Here is a 20,592-nt window from a genome sequence, read left to right as displayed (position 1 = left end):
ACAAAATATCATATATTCAATATTTGCTTATACAAACTACATCCCAAATGTTCTATAACGATATGAATAAACATAAATAAACTATGGAAATATGTATAAATATATAACTATATTTTACTAGCTCTTCATGAATATCCTGTTGCCCTACAATTACTTTTTTACCACTTGCTGCTTTTGTAAGAATACTTTTTTTATTTCAATACTGCTCTCATTCTTATTAGGAATTGTACAATAATTTAATTTCTAAACTATTTTTAGAAAAACAGGAAATATCAACAATCGGACCTATAGTAACAATTTCTGCCTACTGTCACTTACTTGTACAGATAGCCTTATTTGCACTTTCTCCTTTTATATCACCAACAAGAACAGTAACTTGGAACATGTAACAATTTCCAGGTATCAGGCCATCAACTGTAGTAAACTCTGAAGTCACATTTCTGCCAAAGGTTGAATTTCCCAGGATCTGGACCAGATAAGTCAAGTAATTGCCCTCAGGTGGTTGCCAGATTAGGGATACAGAAGTGGTAGTGATACTGTATGTGGTAAGGTTCTGGACCTCTCCAGGCTCTGAAATGAATTGCAAAGTTCTTTTTAATGCTTTATCAATTCTTTGTATTGGTACACATTTAGGAATACATACTGACAGTTCTGTCATGTTGCATTTCTTAATATTTTTTCACTGCATGTCAATTTTTTTTTACGGCACAACTTTTTTTTATCATTAGTTGGAGTCTAAGGGCTTTTTTTTAAAAAATTGATTCATGTTTGTGGCTGTAATGTGACAAAATGTGGACAAGTTCAAAGGGGCCGAATACTTTTGCAAGCCACTGTAGGTACGAAAGAAGCAGCTTCAACGATTTTGATATCATTCCTGGGTATACACACTTGTGTAGGTTGTTGTATTTATACTCTCTCCTCTCACATTACTTTCTCCAATGAGTGCACTTACAATGAAGATGTAATAATTTCCCGGTATCAAACCATCAATAGTTGTAAAATTGGAAGCCGCATTTTTACTAAGGTTTGAATTTCCAAGGACTTGGATCAGAAAAGAGCTTGTATTTCCTTCTGGTATTTCCCAGCTCAGAGATACAGAGTTAGTTGTGACATTGTATGTGGCCAGGTTCATTACTTCTCCAGGTTATGAAATTAATCAGTGAATTGTGTTAGGAAATACTTAAAAGAATATATGAAGGTTAAGCAAGTCTCCTGGGTTTGAGTTCTTTAAAGTAAAACTATACCCCCCAGAATAAATATTTAACCAACAGATATATATCTGTTGGTTTAACAGTTTATATTATGTTAATTGATCTACTAAAGAATCTTACCAAACTGGAATATACATATCAGTATATATTGCCCTTTTACATCCTTTCCCTTGATCCATCATTTAGTGATGGGCTGTGTGCTCCCATAGGGATCACCTGACAGGAAGTAATGCAGCTCTAACTGTAATTCTATTGGGAGTAAAAGGCAGAACTCTGTCCAATAATTGGCTGATAGGGCCTAGCATTTATGTGTGCCTTGGCTTGTTTGTGTGCACTGTGAATCCTATGATCCAAGAGGCGGCCCTTAATTTTTAAAATGGTAATTTTCTATTTAGGACTACCCAATAGCACATACTACTAAAAAAGTATATTTTTCTAAAAATGGTTTATTTAGATAAAGCAGGGTTTTACATATAAGCTTGTTTATGCAATATATTTTTATACCTATACTTTTATACCTACATTGTTTGGGGGTATAGTTTTCCTTTAAGATTAGATTACAGATATTTAGTGGAAGTAAGCAACATATTTTAACACTTTCTTTAAAACATCAATTTTTGCCTATGTTACTTTGCTTTTTGGTGCTACTCACTTGTGTAGGTAGATGTGTTTGCACTTTCTCCATGTATGCCAATATCTCCAGCAAAAGCAGTTACAATGAATGTGTAATAATTTCCAGGTGTCAAGCCATCAATTGTTGTACCATTTAAGGTAATCGTTCTGCTGAAAGTTGAATTTTCCAGGATCTGGATCAAATAATACCAGCAATTTCCTTCTGGCGGCTGCCAGCTCAAGGATACAGAAGTGGTACTGATTTTGTATGTGGTAAGGTTCTGGACTTCTCCAGGTTCTGAAACAGATCACAAAGGTTTTCTTTGTTTTTTTTTTTACAAATGTTTTATCACTATTACTACACATTTATTGTAAGATAAGCAGAGCAATCTGACCCTGGCCTCAGAGCCAGACAACTGATAGGTACGAAAGAAGCAGCTTCAATGATTTTGATATCATTCCTGGGTATACTCACTTGTGTAGGTTGTTGTATTTGCACTCTCTCCTCTCACATTACTTTCTCCAACGAGTGCACTAACAATGAAGGTGTAAAAATTTCCTGGTGTCAAGCCATAAATAGTAGTAAAACTGGAAGCCACATTTTTGCTAAGGTTTACATTTCCAAGAATTTGGATCAGAAAAGAACTTGTATTTCCCTCTGGTGTTTCCCAGCTCAGAGATACAGAGTTAGTTGTGACATTGTACATGGTCAGGTTCATCACTGCTCTGGGTACTAAAACAAAAATCAGTGGATTATGTTAGGAAATAATGAAAAGAAAAATATGAAGGATAAGAAAGCTCCTGGGTGTGTGTACTTTAACATTATATTACAGATATTGGGGGAAAGTAACATACATATTTTAACTCTTTCTTTGAAACATGAGCATATGCCTATGCTTTTTTGCTTTTCTTTCTGGGGCTACTCACTTATGTAGGTAGATGTGTTTGCACTTTCTCCATGTATACCACTATCTCCAACAAAAGCAGTTACAATGAATATGTAATAATTTCCAGGTGTCAAGCCATCAATTGTTGTGTCATTTAAGGTAATCGTTCTGCTGAATGTTGAATTTTCCAGGATCTGGATCAGATAATACCAGCAAATTCCCTCTGGTGGCTGCCAGCTCAGGGATACAGAAGTGGTACTGATGTTGTATGTGGTAAGGTTCTGGACCTCTCCAGGTTCTGAAACAGAATACAAAGATTTTTCTTCAAATTTTTTATCACTTATTTCTATTACTACACATTTATGAATAATTACTGACAGCTTTGTCATGCAGAGTTATTAGTATTTTGAGCTCATTCTTACAAATTGTTTTCTTTTCAATAGAAAAAAAAATATAGATAGATATTTGCTTACTGTTCATACAATAGGCATGACAAGGCATAATACATTCATTAGATAAGTAAATAAGAACATCCTCCTACTTATATTTCACTTTTTGTATTTAAAAGTGCAAAACCATCCGTGCAGAACAATATCAGATAGCATGTTCCTGGTTATTTTATCAATAATCTATAACAGATGTAAAGATAAAGTGGTGCTGTGGTACTTAGAAGTATTTTAGAGGAATAATAGTGTCCTGACATTTCTAGGTGTTTTTTATTAAAACAATAATTATTATTATTATACAGACAAATTTATAGCAATACTTTCTTTAAACTCATATCTATAGCAATACTATTTGCTATAAGCATTTTGATATTATTCTCTAGTATACTCACTTGTGTAGGTCGATGTATTTGCACTCTCTCCTCTCACATTACTCTCTCCAACGAGTGCACTTACAATGAAGGTGTAAAAATTTCCCGGTGTCAAGCCGTCAATAGTAGTAAAATTGGAAGCCATGTTTTTGCTAAGGTTTGAATTTCCAAGGATTTGGATCAGAAAAGAGCTTGTATTTCCCTCTGGTGTTTCCCAGCTCAGAGATACAGAGTTAGTTGTAATATTGTACGTGGTCAAGTTCATCACTTCTCCAGGTTCTGAAAACCAATCAATAAATTGTGTTAGGAAATACTTAAAAGAATGTATGAAGGATATGCAAGTCTTCAAGCTTTGAGTACTTTAAGATTAGATTACAGATATTTAGGGAAAGTAACCAACATATTTTAACACTTTGTTTAAAACATGAATGTATGCCTATGTTGATTTGCTTTTCTTTCTGGGGCTACTCACTTGTGTAGGTAGATGTGTTTGCACTTTCTCCATTCATGCCACTATCTCCAACAAAAGCAGTTACAATGAATGTGTAATAATTTCCAGGTATCAAGCCATCAATTGTTGTGTCATTTAAGGTAATCCTTTTGCTGAAGGTTGAATTTTCCAGGATCTGGATCAGATAATACCAGCAATTTCCCTCTGGTGGCTGCCAGCTCAGGGATACAGAAGTGGTACCGGTGTTGTATGTGGTCAGGTTCTGGACTTCTCCAGGTTCTAAAACAGATCACAAAGATTTTTTGTTTTTTTATCAAATGTTTTATCACTTATTTGTATTACTACACATTTATTGTAGGAGAAGCAGAGCAATCTGACCCTGACCTCAGAGCCAGACAGCTGATAGGTATGAAAGAAGCAGCTTCAATGGGACAACTATGATAAGTAGTTTATTTTAAAAGCTGTATAAAAATATTAATACATTATATTTAGAACCTTTAATACCTTTAAAGGGAAACGAAAGTCAAAGTCACTCGGGGGTGCCAAAATGTTAGGCACCCCCAAGTGACTTTAACCGCTTACCTCGTACCCCGGGCTGGTGCCCCTGTTAGGAGAAAACAGCACCAGCCCGGGGCACCTGGAGCGCAGCGCTTCCGTCTTCCTCGCTTCCTTTTCCTGAGTGCCAGCGGTGGGCGCATGCGCAGTAGAGTGAAAAGCCGACTTTAACATTTAAGTTCGGCTTTTCACTCTACTGCGCATGCGCGCGCAGCGAATCAGGAAAAGGAAGCGCCGGCAGCTACCCCGGGCTGGTGCTGTTCCTTCCTCACAGGGGCACCAGCCCGGGGTAAAAGGTAGGCGGTCAAAGTCACTTGGGGGTGCCTAACATTTTGGCACCCCCAAGTGACTTTGACTTTATTTTTCCTTTAAGTATTTTAGAGGAATCAGATGAGTGTTCTGACATTTGTACGTGTTTATTATTATTATTTTACAGACAAACATATACCAAAACTTTCTTAAAACTCATACCTATAGCAGTAATATTTGCTACAAGCATTTTGATATCAATCCTGGGTATACTCACTTGTGTAGGTTGTTGTATTTGCACTCTCTCCTCTCACATTACTTTTTCCAACGAGTGCACTTACAATGAAGGTGTAAAAATTTCCTGGTGTCAAGCCGTAAATAGTAGTAAAACTGGAAGCCACATTTTTGCTAAGGTTTACATTTCCAAGTATTTGGATAAGAAAAGAACTTGTATTGCCCTCTGGTGTTTCCCAGCTCAGAGATACAGAGTTAATTGTGACATTGTACGTGGTCAGGTTCTTCACCTCTCCGGGTACTAAAACAAAAATCAGTGGATTATGTTAGGAAATAATGAAAAGCAAAATATGAAGGATAAGAAAGCTCCTGGGTGTGTGTACTTTAAGATCACATTTAAGATCATATTACAGATATTGGGGGAAAGTAACAAACATATTTTAACTCTTTCTTTGAAACATGAGCATATGCCTATGCTGTTTTGCTTTTCTTTCTGGGGCTACTCACTTGTGTAGGTAGATGTGTTTGCACTTTCTCCATGTATACCACTATCTCCAACAAAAGCAGTTACAATGAATATGTAATAATTTCCAGGTATCAAGCCATCAATTGTTGTGTCATTTAAGGTAATTGTTCTGCTGAATGTTGAATTTTTCAGGATCTGGATCAGATAATACCAGCAAATTCCCTCTGGTGGCTGCCAGCTCAGGGATACAGAAGTGGTACTGATGTTGTATGTGGTAAGGTTCTGGACCTCTCCAGGTTCTGAAACAGAATACAAAGTTTTGTCTTCAAATTTTTTATCACTTATTTCTATTACTACACATTTATGAATAATTACTGACAGCTTTGTCATGCAGAATAATTAGTATTTTGAGCTCATTCTTAGAAATTGTTTTCTTTTCAATAGAAAAAAAAATATAGATAGATATTTGTTTACTGTTCATACAATAGGCATGACAAGGCATAATACATTCATTAGATAAGTAAATAAGAACATCCTCCTACTTATATTTCACTTTTTGTATTTAAAAGTGCAAAACCATCCGTGCAGAACAATATCAGATAGCATGTTCCTGGTTATTTTATCAATAATCTATAACAGATGTAAAGATAAAGTGGTGCTGTGGTACTTAGAAGTATTTTAGAGGAATAATAGTGTCCTGACATTTCTAGGTGTTTTTTATTAAAACAATAATTATTATTATTATACAGACAAATTTATAGCAATACTTTCTTTAAACTCATATCTATAGCAATACTATTTGCTATAAGCATTTTGATATTATTCTCTAGTATACTCACTTGTGTAGGTCGATGTATTTGCACTCTCTCCTCTCACATTACTCTCTCCAACGAGTGCACTTACAATGAAGGTGTAAAAATTTCCCGGTGTCAAGCCGTCAATAGTAGTAAAATTGGAAGTCATGTTTTTGCTAAGGTTTGAATTTCCAAGGATTTGGATCAGAAAAGAGCTTGTATTTCCCTCTGGTGTTTCCCAGCTCAGAGATACAGAGTTAGTTGTAATATTGTACGTGGTCAAGTTCATCACTTCTCCAGGTTCTGAAAACCAATCAATAAATTGTGTTAGGAAATACTTAAAAGAATGTATGAAGGATATGCAAGTCTTCAAGCTTTGAGTACTTTAAGATTAGATTACAGATATTTAGGGAAAGTAACCAACATATTTCAACACTTTCTTTAAAACATGAATGTATGCCTATGTTGATTTGCTTTTCTTTCTGGGGCTACTCACTTGTGTAGGTAGATGTGTTTGCACTTTCTCCATTCATGCCACTATCTCCAACAAAAGCAGTTACAATGAATGTGTAATAATTTCCAGGTGTCAAGCCATCAATTGTTGTGTCATTTAAGGTAATCGTTTTGCTGAAGGTTGAATTTTCCAGGATCTGGATCAGATAATACCAGCAATTTCCCTCTGGTGGCTGCCAGCTCAGGAATACAGAAGTGGTACCGGTGTTGTATGTGGTCAGGTTCTGGACTTCTCCAGGTTCTAAAACAGATCACAAAGATTTTTTGTTTTTTTATCAAATGTTTTATCACTTATTTGTATTACTACACATTTATTGTAGGAGAAGCAGAGCAATCTGGCCCTGGCCTCAGAGCCAGACAGCTGATAGGTACGAAAGAAGCAGCTTCAATGGGACCACTATGATAACTAGTTTATTTTAAAAGCTGTATAAAAATGTTAATACATTATATTTAGAACCTTTAATACCTTTAAGTATTTTAGAGGAATCAGATGAGTGTTCTGGCATTTGTACGTGTTTATTATTATTATTTTACAGACAAACATATACCAAAACTTTCTTAAAACTCATACCTATAGCAGTAATATTTGCTACAAGCATTTTGATATCATTCCTGGGTATACTCACTTGTGTAGGTTGTTGTATTTGCACTCTCTCCTCTCACATTACTTTCTCCAACGAGTGCACTTACAATGAAGGTGTAAAAATTTCCTGGTGTCAAGCCGTAAATAGTAGTAAAACTGGAAGCCACATTTTTGCTAAGGATTACATTTCCAAGTATTTGGATAAGAAAAGAACTTGTATTTCCCTCTGGTGTTTCCCAGCTCAGAGATACAGAGTTAATTGTGACATTGTACGTGGTCAGGTTCTTCACCTCTCCGGGTACTAAAACAAAAATCAGTGGATTATATTAGGAAATAATGAAAAGCAAAATATGAAGGATAAGAAAGCTCCTGGGTGTGTGTACTTTAAGATCATATTACAGATATTGGGGGAAAGTAACAAACATATTTTAACTCTTTCTTTGAAACATGAGCATATGCCTATGCTGTTTTGCTTTTCTTTCTGGGGCTACTCACTTGTGTAGGTAGATGTGTTTGCACTTTCTCCATGTATACCACTATCTCCAACAAAAGCAGTTACAATGAATATGTAATAATTTCCAGGTATCAAGCCATCAATTGTTGTGTCATTTAAGGTAATTGTTCTGCTGAATGTTGAATTTTCCAGGATCTGGATCAGATAGTACCAGCAAATTCCCTCTGGTGGCTGCCAGCTCAGGGATACAGAAGTGGTACTGATGTTGTATGTGGTAAGGTTCTGGACCTCTCCAGGTTCTGAAACAGAATACAAAGTTTTGTCTTCAAATTTTTTATCACTTATTTCTATTACTACACATTTATGAATAATTACTGACAGCTTTGTCATGCAGAGTAATTAGTATTTTGAGCTCATTCTTAGAAATTGTTTTCTTTTCAATAGAAAAAAAAATATAGATAGATATTTGTTTACTGTTCATACAATAGGCATGACAAGGCATAATACATTCATTAGATAAGTAAATAAGAACATCCTCCTACTTATATTTCACTTTTTGTATTTAAAAGTGCAAAACCATCCGTGCAGAACAATATCAGATAGCATGTTCCTGGTTATTTTATCAATAATCTATAACAGATGTAAAGATAAAGTGGTGCTGTGGTACTTAGAAGTATTTTAGAGGAATAATAGTGTCCTGACATTTCTAGGTGTTTTTTATTAAAACAATAATTATTATTATTATACAGACAAATTTATAGCAATACTTTCTTTAAACTCATATCTATAGCAATACTATTTGCTATAAGCATTTTGATATTATTCTCTAGTATACTCACTTGTGTAGGTCGATGTATTTGCACTCTCTCCTCTCACATTACTCTCTCCAACGAGTGCACTTACAATGAAGGTGTAAAAATTTCCCGGTGTCAAGCCGTCAATAGTAGTAAAATTGGAAGTCATGTTTTTGCTAAGGTTTGAATTTCCAAGGATTTGGATCAGAAAAGAGCTTGTATTTCCCTCTGGTGTTTCCCAGCTCAGAGATACAGAGTTAGTTGTAATATTGTACGTGGTCAGGTTCATCACTTCTCCAGGTTCTGAAAACCAATCAATAAATTGTGTTAGGAAATACTTAAAAGAATATATGAAGGATATGCAAGTCTTCAAGCTTTGAGTACTTTAAGATTAGATTACAGATATTTAGGGAAAGTAACCAACATATTTCAACACTTTCTTTAAAACATGAATGTATGCCTATGCTTTTTTGCTTTTCTTTCTGGGGCTACTCACTTGTGTAGGTAGATGTGTTTGCACTTTCTCCATTCATGCCACTATCTCCAACAAAAGCAGTTACAATGAATGTGTAATAATTTCCAGGTGTCAAGCCATCAATTGTTGTGTCATTTAAGGTAATCTTTTTGCTGAATGTTGAATTTTCCAGGATCTGGATCAAATAATACCAGCAATTTCCCTCTGGTGGCTGCCAGCTCAAGGATACAGAAGTGGTACTGATTTTGTATGTGGTCAGGTTCTGGACTTCTCCAGGTTCTGAAACAGATCACAAAGGTTTTTTTTTTTTTTTTACAAATGTTTTATCACTTATTTGTATTACTACACATTTATTGTAAGAGAAGCAGAGCAATCTGACCCTGGCCTCAGAGCCAGACAACTGATAGGTACGAAAGAAGCAGCTTCAATGATTTTGATATCATTCCTGGGTAAAACTCATACCTATAGCAGTACTATTTGCTACAAGCATTTTGATATCATTCCTGGGTATACTCACTTGTGTAGGTTGTTGTATTTATACTCTCTCCTCTCACATTTCTTTCTCCAACGAGTACACTTACAATGAAGGTGTAAAAATTTCCTGGTGTCAAGCCATAAATAGTAGTAAAACTGGAAGCCACATTTTTGCTAAGGTTTACATTTCCAAGAATTTGGATAAGAAAAGAACTTGTATTGCCCTCTGGTGTTTCCCAGCTCAGAGATACAGAGTTAGTTGTGACATTGTACGTGGTCAGGTTCTTCACCTCTCCGGGTACTAAAACAAAAATCAGTGGATTATGTTAGGAAATAATGAAAAGCAAAATATGAAGGATAAGAAAGCTCCTGGGTTTGTGCACTTTAAGATTATATTACAGATATTGGGGGAAAGTAACATACATATTTTAACTCTTTCTTTGAAACATGAGCATATGCCTATGCTTTTTTGCTTTTCTTTCTGGGGCTACTCACTTGTGTAGGTAGATGTGTTTGCACTTTCTCCATTCATGCCACTATCTCCAACAAAAGCAGTTACAATGAATGTGTAATAATTTCCAGGTGTCAAGCCATCAATTGTTGTGTCATTTAAGGTAATCGTTTTGCTGAAGGTTGAATTTTCCAGGATCTGGATCAGATAATACCAGCAATTTCCCTCTGGTGGCTGCCAGCTCAAGGATACAGAAGTGGTACTGATGTTGTATGTGGTAAGGTTCTGGACTTCTCCAGGTTCTGAAACAGATCACAAAGGTTTTTTTTTTCCAAATATTTTATCACTTAATTATATTACTACACATTTATGAATAGACACTGACATCTTTGTAGGGTAAATAGTATTTTAAGTTCATTCTTAGAAATTGTTCTGTTTTCAATTGATAAAATATAGATACATATTTGTTGACTGTTCATACAATAGGCATGGGCAGTTATAATACATACATTAAATAAGTAAATTATACAATTGTCCAATTTACAGTATATGTCATTTTATTGTTTTTAAAAGTAAAGAACATTCTGCATAGAACAATTTTGGATAGCATGTACCTGCTTATTGTATCAATAATCTATAACGGTTATAACAACAGATATAAAGAAAATCTGTTATTTACCAATTTAAAGCAATTCTAGGATTAGGTGCTTCTTAAGCGGTACTATTCTGCTGCCAATGTTTGGAATGCTATTGGTTAATGCAGCTGAGCAAACTTACTGCCTTTTATTATTTTACCCCGTAAGTCATTTAGAGGAATGTTAGTGTCCTGACACTTCCACATTTCTACCAACAAAAATTCAACACTTTCTTCAACATGAACATATGCCTATGTTTCTCATGCTTATATTCTCTCTGGGGCTACTCACTTGTGTAGGTAGATGTGTTTGTACTTTCTCCATTTATGCCACTATCTTTAACAAAAACAGTAATAATGAATGTGTAATAATTTCCAGGTGTCAGCCCATCAATTGTTGTGGCATTTAAGGTAACCATTCTGTTAAAAGTTGAATTTTCCAGGATTTGGATCAGATAAGATGAGTGATTTCCCTCTGGTGGCTGCCAGCTCAGAGATACAGAAGTGGTACTGATGTTGTACATGGCCAGGCTCTGTACCCTTTCAGGTTCTGTATTTGAAGAAAAAGCTAGTTAAAGTAACCAAATCTTATCTCTTACTCCTTTACCTTTACAAAATATTATGATATTTTATGATTAATAGTCAGTCTCCTATTCCCACTCTTCAGCTGATTGGAGGAATAAATCCTATAGTTGGATGAAATACTCCCATATTTAATATATACTACTTTGGCCATGCAGAACCCCACAATGTGTTTGGGCTTATTGCAACTTGACTGAGCTAAATAATGTTTCTCCCACTTGGAAGTGGTCCCTTTTACACAATTTATTGCTAATGGAAACATTCACCCTCCTGAAATATCACTGGTGTTAGGAAAGGCAGAAGAATCATTATATTTTAAAATAGTTATTTTTTAAAAATGTGTACACTAAGGGGCCCATTTCCTTAATCACGAACGGGCCGAATGCGTCCGATTGCATTTTTTTCGTAATGATCGGTATTTAGCGATTTTTCGGAAAATTGTCGCAACTTTTTCGTTGCCATTCCGAATGTTGTGCAAAATCTGGCGATTTTTTCATAGCGTTAATACTTGCGCGAAAAGTCCTGACTTTTTCGCAGCTTTCGCGCCGAGTACGAAAGATTCGGATTCATTCAAGCTTCAGTATGGTGACTTTTCTTGTGCCAGGTTGGAGCTGCAGGGTGCCATTGAGTCCTATGGGAGGCTTCCAAAATCATGCTAAAACTGAAAGTTTCGCCCGCCGCTTACGAGCGCTCAATACGAAAAAGTCGCGACAAGATACGAGCGTATCGTAATGGCTACGAAAAACTAGCGTTTTTTCGCGCAAATCGTATTGGTAACGAAAAAGTCGCGACAATTTCCGCAAAGTCGTAAAGGCGCCGAAAATTCGCAAAAAATACGAAAAAGTCGCAAAATGTTCGTTTTCCAATCGGAATTTTCCCTATTCGGATTCGAATTCGTGTCTTAGTAAATGTGCCCCTAATAATTGCTATTTATGGATTCTATGTTTATTAGGTATTTTTCATTATATTTACATGTGAATGTCCCTATGGTTAGTATTCGTAGTTCCAGACAACATGTGCCTTGCAGTACTTCCAACAAAAAAATATAAATTCCATCAAAACCTTGTATGGTCTTTCAAAGAGAAAATAGTATATTTCTAACGTTACTGATGGCATTTACTGGTCTTATTTTGTTGGCTGTAGTATCCTTAAAGAAAGTATTTTTCATATTTCTATTTATTAATATCATAACGCTAAACACCAGTATTCAAAACAAGTTTTTTTTCTATTATTCCCTGGTATACTCACTTGTGTAGGTAGATGTATATACACTGTCTCCTCTCACATTACTTTCTCCAACAGCAGCACTTAAAATGAATATGTAAAGATTTCCTGGTGTCAAGCCATCAATAGTTGTAAAATTGCAAACAACATTTTTGCTAAGGTTTGAATTTCCTAAGACTTCAATCAGAAAAGAACTAGCATTTCCGTCTGGTGGTACCCAACTCAGAGATACAGAACTTGTCGTGATGCTGTATGTGGTCAGGTTCTTTACTACTCCAGGTTCTAAAACCAATCAGTGGATTGTGTTAGGACAGAATTTAAAAAAAGGTATACAAGATAAGGATTGTGGATCTGATTGCCCAATGAAGATATTTTAAAAATTACAGGTAACACACGTGGACATATCTCTATGTTGCTCTGTCTTTCCTTGTGGGGATACTCACTTGTATAGGTAGATGTGTTTATACTTTCTCCCTTTATGTCGCTGTCACCAACAAGGGCAGTTATAATGAATGTGTAATAATTTCCAGGTGTGAACCCATCAATTGTTGTGGCATTTAAGGTAACCATTCTGTTAAAAGTTGAATTTTCCAAGATGTGGATCAGATAAAATGAGTGATTTCCCTCTGGTGGCTGCCAGCTCAGGGATACAGAAGTGGTACTGATGTTGTACGTGGCCAGGTTCTGTACACTTTCAGGTTCTGAATTTAAAGAAAAATTTGGTTAGAGTAAACAAATATTTACTCCTGTACCTGTATAAAATGTTATGCATTCCAAACAAAGTAAAGCAATGGACATATGATGAACAGCCACATTCCCATCCCATTCTTCAGCTGATTGGAAGAATGAATAATATCATTTTAAGAGACAAACTTTTCAAATTATCTATTGCCTAGTACTTTGGCCATGCAGAATCCAGCAATGTGTTGGGGCCTTGAGCACTTGCTTCGAATAATTTAATATTTTACTGTAACTTGAGATATGAACGGTGTTTCTACCACTTGTGGTGGTGACCTCTTTAGAATTGCATGCAGATGCATTGTTTCCTCCTTCTAGAATATCACTGGTATTGGGAAATGTGCAAGAATATTTATCTTTTTAAATTTGCTTTCTTTATAATCTTGCATCAATAAAAATGTTAAGGATTTCGGGCATTATATTTATAATTTTATTTACATGTTGTAGGATCCTATGGGTAGAATCCATAATTACAGACAGCATGTAGTTGGTTATTTTAAAAGCATCAGTTTAATGTTGTGCAATGTGTTAAAGTCATTTTGATAATATTCCTTAGTATACTCACTTGTGTAGGTAGATGTGTTTGCACTTTCTCCCTTGATACCCCTATCTCCAACAAGAGCAGTTACAATCAATGTGTAATAATTTCCAGGTGTCAACCCGTCAACTGTTGCATAGTTTAAGACAACGTTTCTGCTAAAATTTGAAATTTCCAGGATTTGGATCAGATAAGACCACCAATTTCCCTCTGGTGGCTGCCAGCTCAGGGATACAGAAGTGGTACCAGTGCTGTATGTGATCAGGTTCTGGACGTTTCCTGGTTCTAAAAAGAATTGCAAAGGTTTTCTCGAATGTTTTATCATGTCTTACACATTTATGAATAAACACTGACAGTTTTGTCTTGTAGCGCAATACAAATACAGTAGCTCATTCTTGCTTTTATTTCTTTGTTAAAAAAAATGTTTAGTATACATTAAATCATAAATAACATTCACCTAAAGGGTAGTTGTGTGCATGGAATTGTACATATGATGAATGTATTCAAAGTGTCTTCAAAGTATTAAATAGTTAAATGTAGCTCTTTTTTATATATTCTAACATAGAAGTAACATTTTCACAACGTTTGTTGATGTTTAATGAAGCATAAAACAGAGAGAACCAAAATTAATTTTGTAGACATTTAGACATTTGCATATACTAACTTGTAAATACTGTTATTTCAGAAGCATCACCTTGCACATCAGGTCCAGTAATTGGCACAATTCTAAATGTGTATTGATTTCCAGGTTTGAGTCCATCAATTGTCACTGACTCTGAGTTTGTTGTCAGATTTTGCCATTTCGAATCTCCTGTCACCTCAATCCTATAGAAACTGAAATTGCCTACTGGCTGCAGCCATCTCAGTTCCACAGAGTTAGTAGATACATTCCCATATTGCGTATTAGTGACTGCATTTGGTCCTGCAGGAAGAATTAGAAGTTTGAATGTATTTGTTTCAAATTCCTATAGCTGTTGCCTGAATGTTCTAAAATGGAAATAGTAGTAGGAGTAGTAGAGTTGTTTACTATAAGCACACACCAGTATTTATTTTTAAGTTTCAGTTGCTTTGAAGCTAAATAATATAGCCTTTCCTTTGCAAAATAGCACAGCAGATGGTTAGCAAAATATGGCACCTGTGAAAAGGTAGGGCAAAGAAACCCCATCATATTTATTAGATTAGCATTTTTACTTCAAAAGAAAATGAAATTCATATATAATTACTTATTATATATTTACTTACTTGTATAGAGTGAAATGTCACCACCATAGCCATAAATAATCATGTTTTCTTTAAAAGCCGAAATTTGTATTGTATAGAAATTTCCTGGTGTTAAGTCATCAATAAATAAGGTTGCATTTGTCAGGGTGAGATAACTTGTTGGTGATCCATAAACAGATATTTTATAGGAAATGTTCAAGTCTATAATAGGTTCCCATGATAATAGCACTGAGGTGTTGGAAATGTATGTAGCACTGATGTTTTGCAATACTGGAAAAATAAATGACACTTTTACCTTCATAAAATTGTACAGTAAAATGTTCAATGACTCCTAATTGTTAAGGAAAAAATTAAGTCAAATAAAAACAGTTGGTGGGTTAGTTATCAATACAAAACTTCAGCATCTGAAAGCATGCAAGGTGAAATAGAAGCCAAAGGGAGGTGTCCTAGGCAAAATTTAAACTATTTAGTCAATTTAGGTTTTGATTTTTTTTGAACTTGTAGAACTATAAAAACAATGAGTAACATATGAATTCAAGGTATTCAAGGTTTTTTGTATGTTTTTTTATGTTTGTCTTTTTTATTTGAATGTTTTAATGAATGAAGGTAACGTTTGCATTTTTAAAAATTTGAGCTGATTCAAAGCAGAAAAAAATATGAAAAATAAATACAAATTTTGCTAAATAGGCCTCCCCATGTTTCTATTAATGAACTATAGGGTTTAATAAAAGTATTAAGTCGTATACTACTATTGTTGTTTTTAGCGTGATCGCTAGAGCCTTTACAGCTATGTCTGTTTCCTAAGATAGAAAAAAAGATTGCTTTCCTGTTTTGTCCACTGGTACCTGAAAACATTGATAAATTTCGGACAGTGTAATGATACCAGTAATGGATATGAATATCTCCAAATAGCTTAAAAAATATTAATAAGTGGCGGGGAAAGGATGATAGCCTTAGTTTAATAAAAATGGGCCATGTTGGCAGCGATACCAGTAGATACGATACAAGTTTGAGTGTAGTTAAAAAACAAGCAGAGTTATAATAGCATACATTATTCCTTGTCCTATACTTACAAAGTACTGAAATATCAGTGCTAATTCCTCGTAGGTCGTTCTCCCCAGCAAGGGCAGTGATTTTCACAGTGTACTGATTCCTACTGGTTAGGTTTGTGATAATTACAGACTCTGACATTACAATGAAACTCTGGGATGGGTCTCCCTCCACTTTAACCAGGTAGGCACTCCTGTTACCTTCTGATAGAAACCAGCTCACATATATAGAGCTGTTGCTTACTTTAGAGATATCTTGCAGGATCACACTAGCAGGCCCTACAAACAAAAAATTAATATATTCAATATTTGCGTATACAAACTACATGTTCTATAACTATATGAATAAACATAAATTAATTATATATATATTATATAAATACATAACTATATTTTGCGAACAGAGTGGAGCACACCCGTCACCAAAATAACAGCCCTCGGTGCAGGTCAAAAAATAGACATATAGAGAAAGAGTACCGCACACTCAGGGACTTGGTGCCAAAGATAAAAGTTTATTACAAAAACTCCAACATTTCAAGAACAAACAGTACTCTTTATTTTGCAATATATATATATATATATATATATATATATATATATATATATATATATATATATATATATATGTATGTATATATATATATGTATAATGAAATATAGTATATATATATAAATACACATACATATATATATATATATATATATATAGAAACAACAACAAGAGATCCTCTGCACTCACCCATTATCAATATATAGAACATTAAGACATTCGGTGCATTTAAGCTACTAAGAAATGCCCTTCCCTTTAAGCAAAACAGGGATTGTTTGTCCATATATTGCAATATACTTCAAGCTGGCCAACTGCGTCAAAGTCATCCCTTTTGACCAGTTCCTACACTGACTTATGCGATTCATTAAGAGTTCTACTGCTTCAATATACATTTAGCCAAGGGACTAAGTTTTACCTGCAACTTACTTGCTTTCAAGGTTAAAACCCCCATATGGTTGCCCTTTTATTGGGTCACAACCTCATTGCACCCCCGCCTAATGGTTTAAAATTTAGTGGTTGAGCACAACTTTCCCTTTTTTTGCTATATATATATATGTATATATATATATATATATACAAATATATATATAGTGTTTTTGTATCAAATTATCCAACTCTTTTGTAGCTCTTCATGAATATCCTGTTGCCCTACAATAACTTTTTTACCACTTGCTGCTTTTAATTTCTAAACTATTTTTAGAAAAACAGAAAATATCAATAATAGGACCTATAGCAACAAATACTGTCACTTACTTGTACAGATAGTCTTATTTGCACTTTCTCCTTTTTTATCACCAACAAGAACAGTAACTTGGAACATGTAACAATTTCCAGGTATCAGGCCATCAACTGTAGTAAACTCTGAAGTCACATTTCTGCCAAAGGTTGAATTTCCCAGGATCTGGACCAGATAAGCCAAGTAATTGCCCTCAGGTGGCTGCCAGGTTAGGGATACAGAAGTGGTAGTGATACTGTATGTGGTAAGGTTCTGGACCTCTCCAGGTTCTGAAATGAATTGCAAAGTTTTTTTAAATCCATTATAAATTCTTTGTATTGGTACACATTTATGAATAAATACTGACAGCTTTGTCATGTTGCATTTCTCAATAATATTTAACCGCATGTCAATATTTTATTTTTATTTTACTGTGCTACTTTTTTTTTATCATCAATTGGAGTCTGAGGGCTTGTTTTATGGAGAAACCTTGCAAAAATTTTGATCATTGCTAGTTCTGACGTTTCTTTATGTCTTATTTTTGTTGTTAAGATTATTATTATTATTATTATTATTATTATTATTATAATAGACAAACGTATAGCGACTCATACCTTTAGCAGTACTATAATGGTAAAAGAATTTTGATATAATTCTAGTATACTCACATTAAAAATGATGATCGATGATCAGAATGATCGAGTTTGTGTATGATGGTATGTAGTTGTGAGTTTTTTTCATACATCAGTTTACAATCGAGATTTTTGAGCTTTCAAATCATTTTCACACAAAAAAATTAAACATACTTAACCACAGAAAAACTCACCCACTTTCGATTTATTCCTATAGAATTTTTAGAAGCGTATTTATCAAAGGGTGAAAATGCGACTTCATCATTTCATAAAAATATCCCAATAAAAAAAATAAATCACACTATCCCATAGGAATTAATAAAAAGTTGATGAGGTTTTCCTGTGGTGAGCTTGAATTTCATAATTTAATAAATCTGTCCTTAGGTGGCCAGGGCAATGAATAAATGTAATTGACACAAATGTTTCAAAACTATATTGATCTCAGGGGAAAAAAAGGGACAGATTTAACAAAATGTGAGAATAGTGCTTACCAAACAAAAAAATCGCCCATTTCTAGAAGCATGTTTATCAAATGGTGAACTCTAGCTTTCCTCTACTGATAAACACACTTCTAAAAAATCTCATAGATATGAATAGAAAGTGGGTGATTTTTTTCTGTGGTGGGTTTCAATCACACATTTTGATAAATGGGGCCATTACTATTAAAGTTCTAGACTATGATCTGTAAATGTTATTATAACAAGCAATGCCGGCATATAAAGGTTACTATTTTACAATAACAGCTGATGCTACATTTGTTGATATACTAATCATAATGTACTTAAATAAATTAGATTCAATGTAGAGATGCTTACTCATGTAGGTAGATATGGAGGTGCTGTACCCCTCTACAAAATAGTCACCAACAGCAGCAGAAATATAGAATGTATAGAAATTTCCAGGGGTCAGATTGTCACTTGTTACATTCTCTACAGTTAAGAAGCTGCTAAAAGTTGGAAATTGGGCGATCCTAAAAATGTAGACACTACGGTTTCCTTCAGGTGGTTGCCAGCTTAGAGAAACAGTATGCTCAGTGGCACAAACAATTGTCAAGTTCTTGATTCTTCCAGGCACTTGAAAGAAAATGATATTATCAATAAAATAAAACAACTTTGTTTTGTAAATATTGTAAATTCAAGGTGTATTTTAAAAAGAAAATAATAAGTACCATGAATCAGTCAGAGGAAGCTTTTGTTAACCTCCATAAAAGTCTAAAAATGGCTGCTTAAGTCAGTTGCCTACCCAACCAGTGCTGTTCCCTTGTCCAGGTTCTAAAACCAATCAGTGATTTGTGTTAGCACTGAACTAAATAAAAAGTATATGAGATAAGCATTGTGGGTTTGATTACTCAATAAATACAAGACAGTTTAGAGAGTCAATTTTAGATAGTATAGTATTTTAGAGATTACAGGTAACACACATGGGCATATCTCTATGTTTCTCTGTCTTTCCCTGTGGGGCTACTTACTTGTATAGGTAGATGTTTTTGCACTTTCTCCCTTTATGTCACTGTCTCCAACAAGGGCAGTTATGATGAATGTATAATAATTTCCAGGTGTCAAACTATCAATTGTGGTGTCATTTATGGTAACCCTTTTGCTAAAATTTGAATTTTCCAGCATCTGGATCAGATAATACCAGCAATTTCCCACTGGTGGCTGCCACCTTAAAGATACAGATGTGGTACTGATGTTGTATGTGGTCAGGTTCTGTACTCTTTCAGGTTCTGAAATGGATGAAAAAGCTGGTAAGAGTAGCCAAATATTTACTTATTGTCCCGTACCGTAACAAAATATTACGCTTTCCAAACAACACAATCGAAAATTTTACATTTTCACATGTATTCAAGTTAGAAAAAGCCAGAATAAAAATAATCAAATTCAGAAAACATAAGTATATAAGAGAACAGTTGAGAACTGTCTATTTTGAACTTTTTCTTTCTACACTGAAAAAAAACCTGAAAATACTTAAATTTCAATGTGGATACAAATGCCTATAAAAATGCAGTACAGATATTTTAGCGACTACATGTAACACATAACACTTTTTTTTAAACATGAACTTTTGCCTATGTTGCTTTGACTTTCTTCGTTGAGGCTACTTACTTGTGTAGGTAGATGCGTTTGCACTTTCTCCACTTATGTCATCTGCAACAACAGCAGTTACAATGAAAGTGTAATAATTTCCAGGTGTCAACCCATCAATTGTTGTGGCGTTTAAGGTAACCATTCTGTTAAAAGTTGCATTTTCCAGGATTTGGATCAGATAAGATAAGTAATTTCCCTCTGGTGGCTGCCAGCTCAGGGATACAGAAGTGGTACTGATGTTGTACGTGGCCAGGTTCAGTACTCTTTCAGGTTCTGAAATTGATAGAATAAAAGTTGGTTACAGTAACCAAATATTTACTCTTACTACTCTACCTTAACAAAATATCATGCTTTGTTAACATTGTAAAGCAATGGCAATTAATAGTTACGCTGTTCTTCACACACTTCAGCTGACTGGAGGAATAAATCCTATAACTATATGAGATACGCTGTTATTCAAATACAGATAACATCAACATTTTCCCTCTGGTGACTGTCAGCTTAAAGATACAGAAGTGGCACTGGTGTTGTATGTGGCCAGGTTCTGTACTCTTTCAGGTTCTAAAATCAATTTAAAAAGTTGATAAGAGCGGGTGAGTCTG

At 34.6% G+C, this 20,592-nt stretch overlaps 2 protein-coding genes across 2 annotated transcripts in view; both read right to left on the bottom strand.

Annotated features, from left to right (window-relative positions):
- The window catches only part of LOC101733293 (titin), a 135,477-nt gene extending 116,503 nt beyond the window's left edge, over positions 1 to 18,974 (bottom strand). Inside the window, exons 1-25 of the mRNA XM_031901901.1 lie at positions 18,719 to 18,974; positions 17,310 to 17,561; positions 16,031 to 16,285; positions 14,979 to 15,227; positions 14,401 to 14,658; positions 13,764 to 14,021; positions 12,904 to 13,161; positions 12,485 to 12,742; positions 10,947 to 11,204; positions 10,065 to 10,322; positions 9,613 to 9,870; positions 9,117 to 9,374; positions 8,666 to 8,923; positions 7,868 to 8,125; positions 7,416 to 7,673; positions 6,773 to 7,030; positions 6,322 to 6,579; positions 5,524 to 5,781; positions 5,060 to 5,317; positions 4,000 to 4,257; positions 3,549 to 3,806; positions 2,751 to 3,008; positions 2,299 to 2,556; positions 1,864 to 2,121; positions 319 to 570 (exon numbers count right to left, since the gene is read on the bottom strand). Coding sequence (XP_031757761.1) covers positions 319 to 570; positions 1,864 to 2,121; positions 2,299 to 2,556; positions 2,751 to 3,008; positions 3,549 to 3,806; positions 4,000 to 4,257; positions 5,060 to 5,317; positions 5,524 to 5,781; positions 6,322 to 6,579; positions 6,773 to 7,030; positions 7,416 to 7,673; positions 7,868 to 8,125; positions 8,666 to 8,923; positions 9,117 to 9,374; positions 9,613 to 9,870; positions 10,065 to 10,322; positions 10,947 to 11,204; positions 12,485 to 12,742; positions 12,904 to 13,161; positions 13,764 to 14,021; positions 14,401 to 14,658; positions 14,979 to 15,227; positions 16,031 to 16,285; positions 17,310 to 17,561; positions 18,719 to 18,722 — 6,172 coding nt within the window. The 5' untranslated portion in view covers positions 18,723 to 18,974. The remainder of the gene's footprint in view (positions 1 to 318; positions 571 to 1,863; positions 2,122 to 2,298; positions 2,557 to 2,750; positions 3,009 to 3,548; positions 3,807 to 3,999; positions 4,258 to 5,059; positions 5,318 to 5,523; positions 5,782 to 6,321; positions 6,580 to 6,772; positions 7,031 to 7,415; positions 7,674 to 7,867; positions 8,126 to 8,665; positions 8,924 to 9,116; positions 9,375 to 9,612; positions 9,871 to 10,064; positions 10,323 to 10,946; positions 11,205 to 12,484; positions 12,743 to 12,903; positions 13,162 to 13,763; positions 14,022 to 14,400; positions 14,659 to 14,978; positions 15,228 to 16,030; positions 16,286 to 17,309; positions 17,562 to 18,718) is intronic.
- A 184-nt stretch (positions 18,975 to 19,158) lies between these two features.
- Positions 19,159 to 20,161, bottom strand: LOC116410809 (receptor-type tyrosine-protein phosphatase eta-like). The gene is made up of 2 exons (XM_031901902.1): positions 20,009 to 20,161; positions 19,159 to 19,629 (listed from the first exon to the last, which is right to left on the bottom strand). The coding sequence occupies exons 1-2, from the start codon at positions 20,130 to 20,132 to the stop codon at positions 19,364 to 19,366; spliced, it is 390 nt and encodes a 129-aa protein (XP_031757762.1). The 5' UTR covers positions 20,133 to 20,161; the 3' UTR covers positions 19,159 to 19,363.
- Positions 20,162 to 20,592: the final 431 nt, after the last annotated feature.

This window comes from Xenopus tropicalis, chromosome 5, assembly GCF_000004195.4.
Source record: "Xenopus tropicalis strain Nigerian chromosome 5, UCB_Xtro_10.0, whole genome shotgun sequence".
In the NCBI taxonomy this organism is placed as follows: Eukaryota; Metazoa; Chordata; class Amphibia; order Anura; family Pipidae; genus Xenopus; species Xenopus tropicalis.
This window is presented reverse-complemented; position numbering and strand designations above follow the sequence as displayed.

What these genes read in the sequence shown, in the direction of transcription:
- LOC116410809 (XM_031901902.1), bottom strand. Translation starts at nt 20,132, where the DNA reads ATGGTTACCTTAAACGCCACAACAATTGATGGGTTGACACCTGGAAAT. An exon ending in AAACGCATCTACCTACACAA is followed by an intron (nt 19,630 to 20,008) that starts GTAAGTAGCCTC and finishes CATCCATTTCAG; the next exon opens with AACCTGAAAGAGTACAGAAC.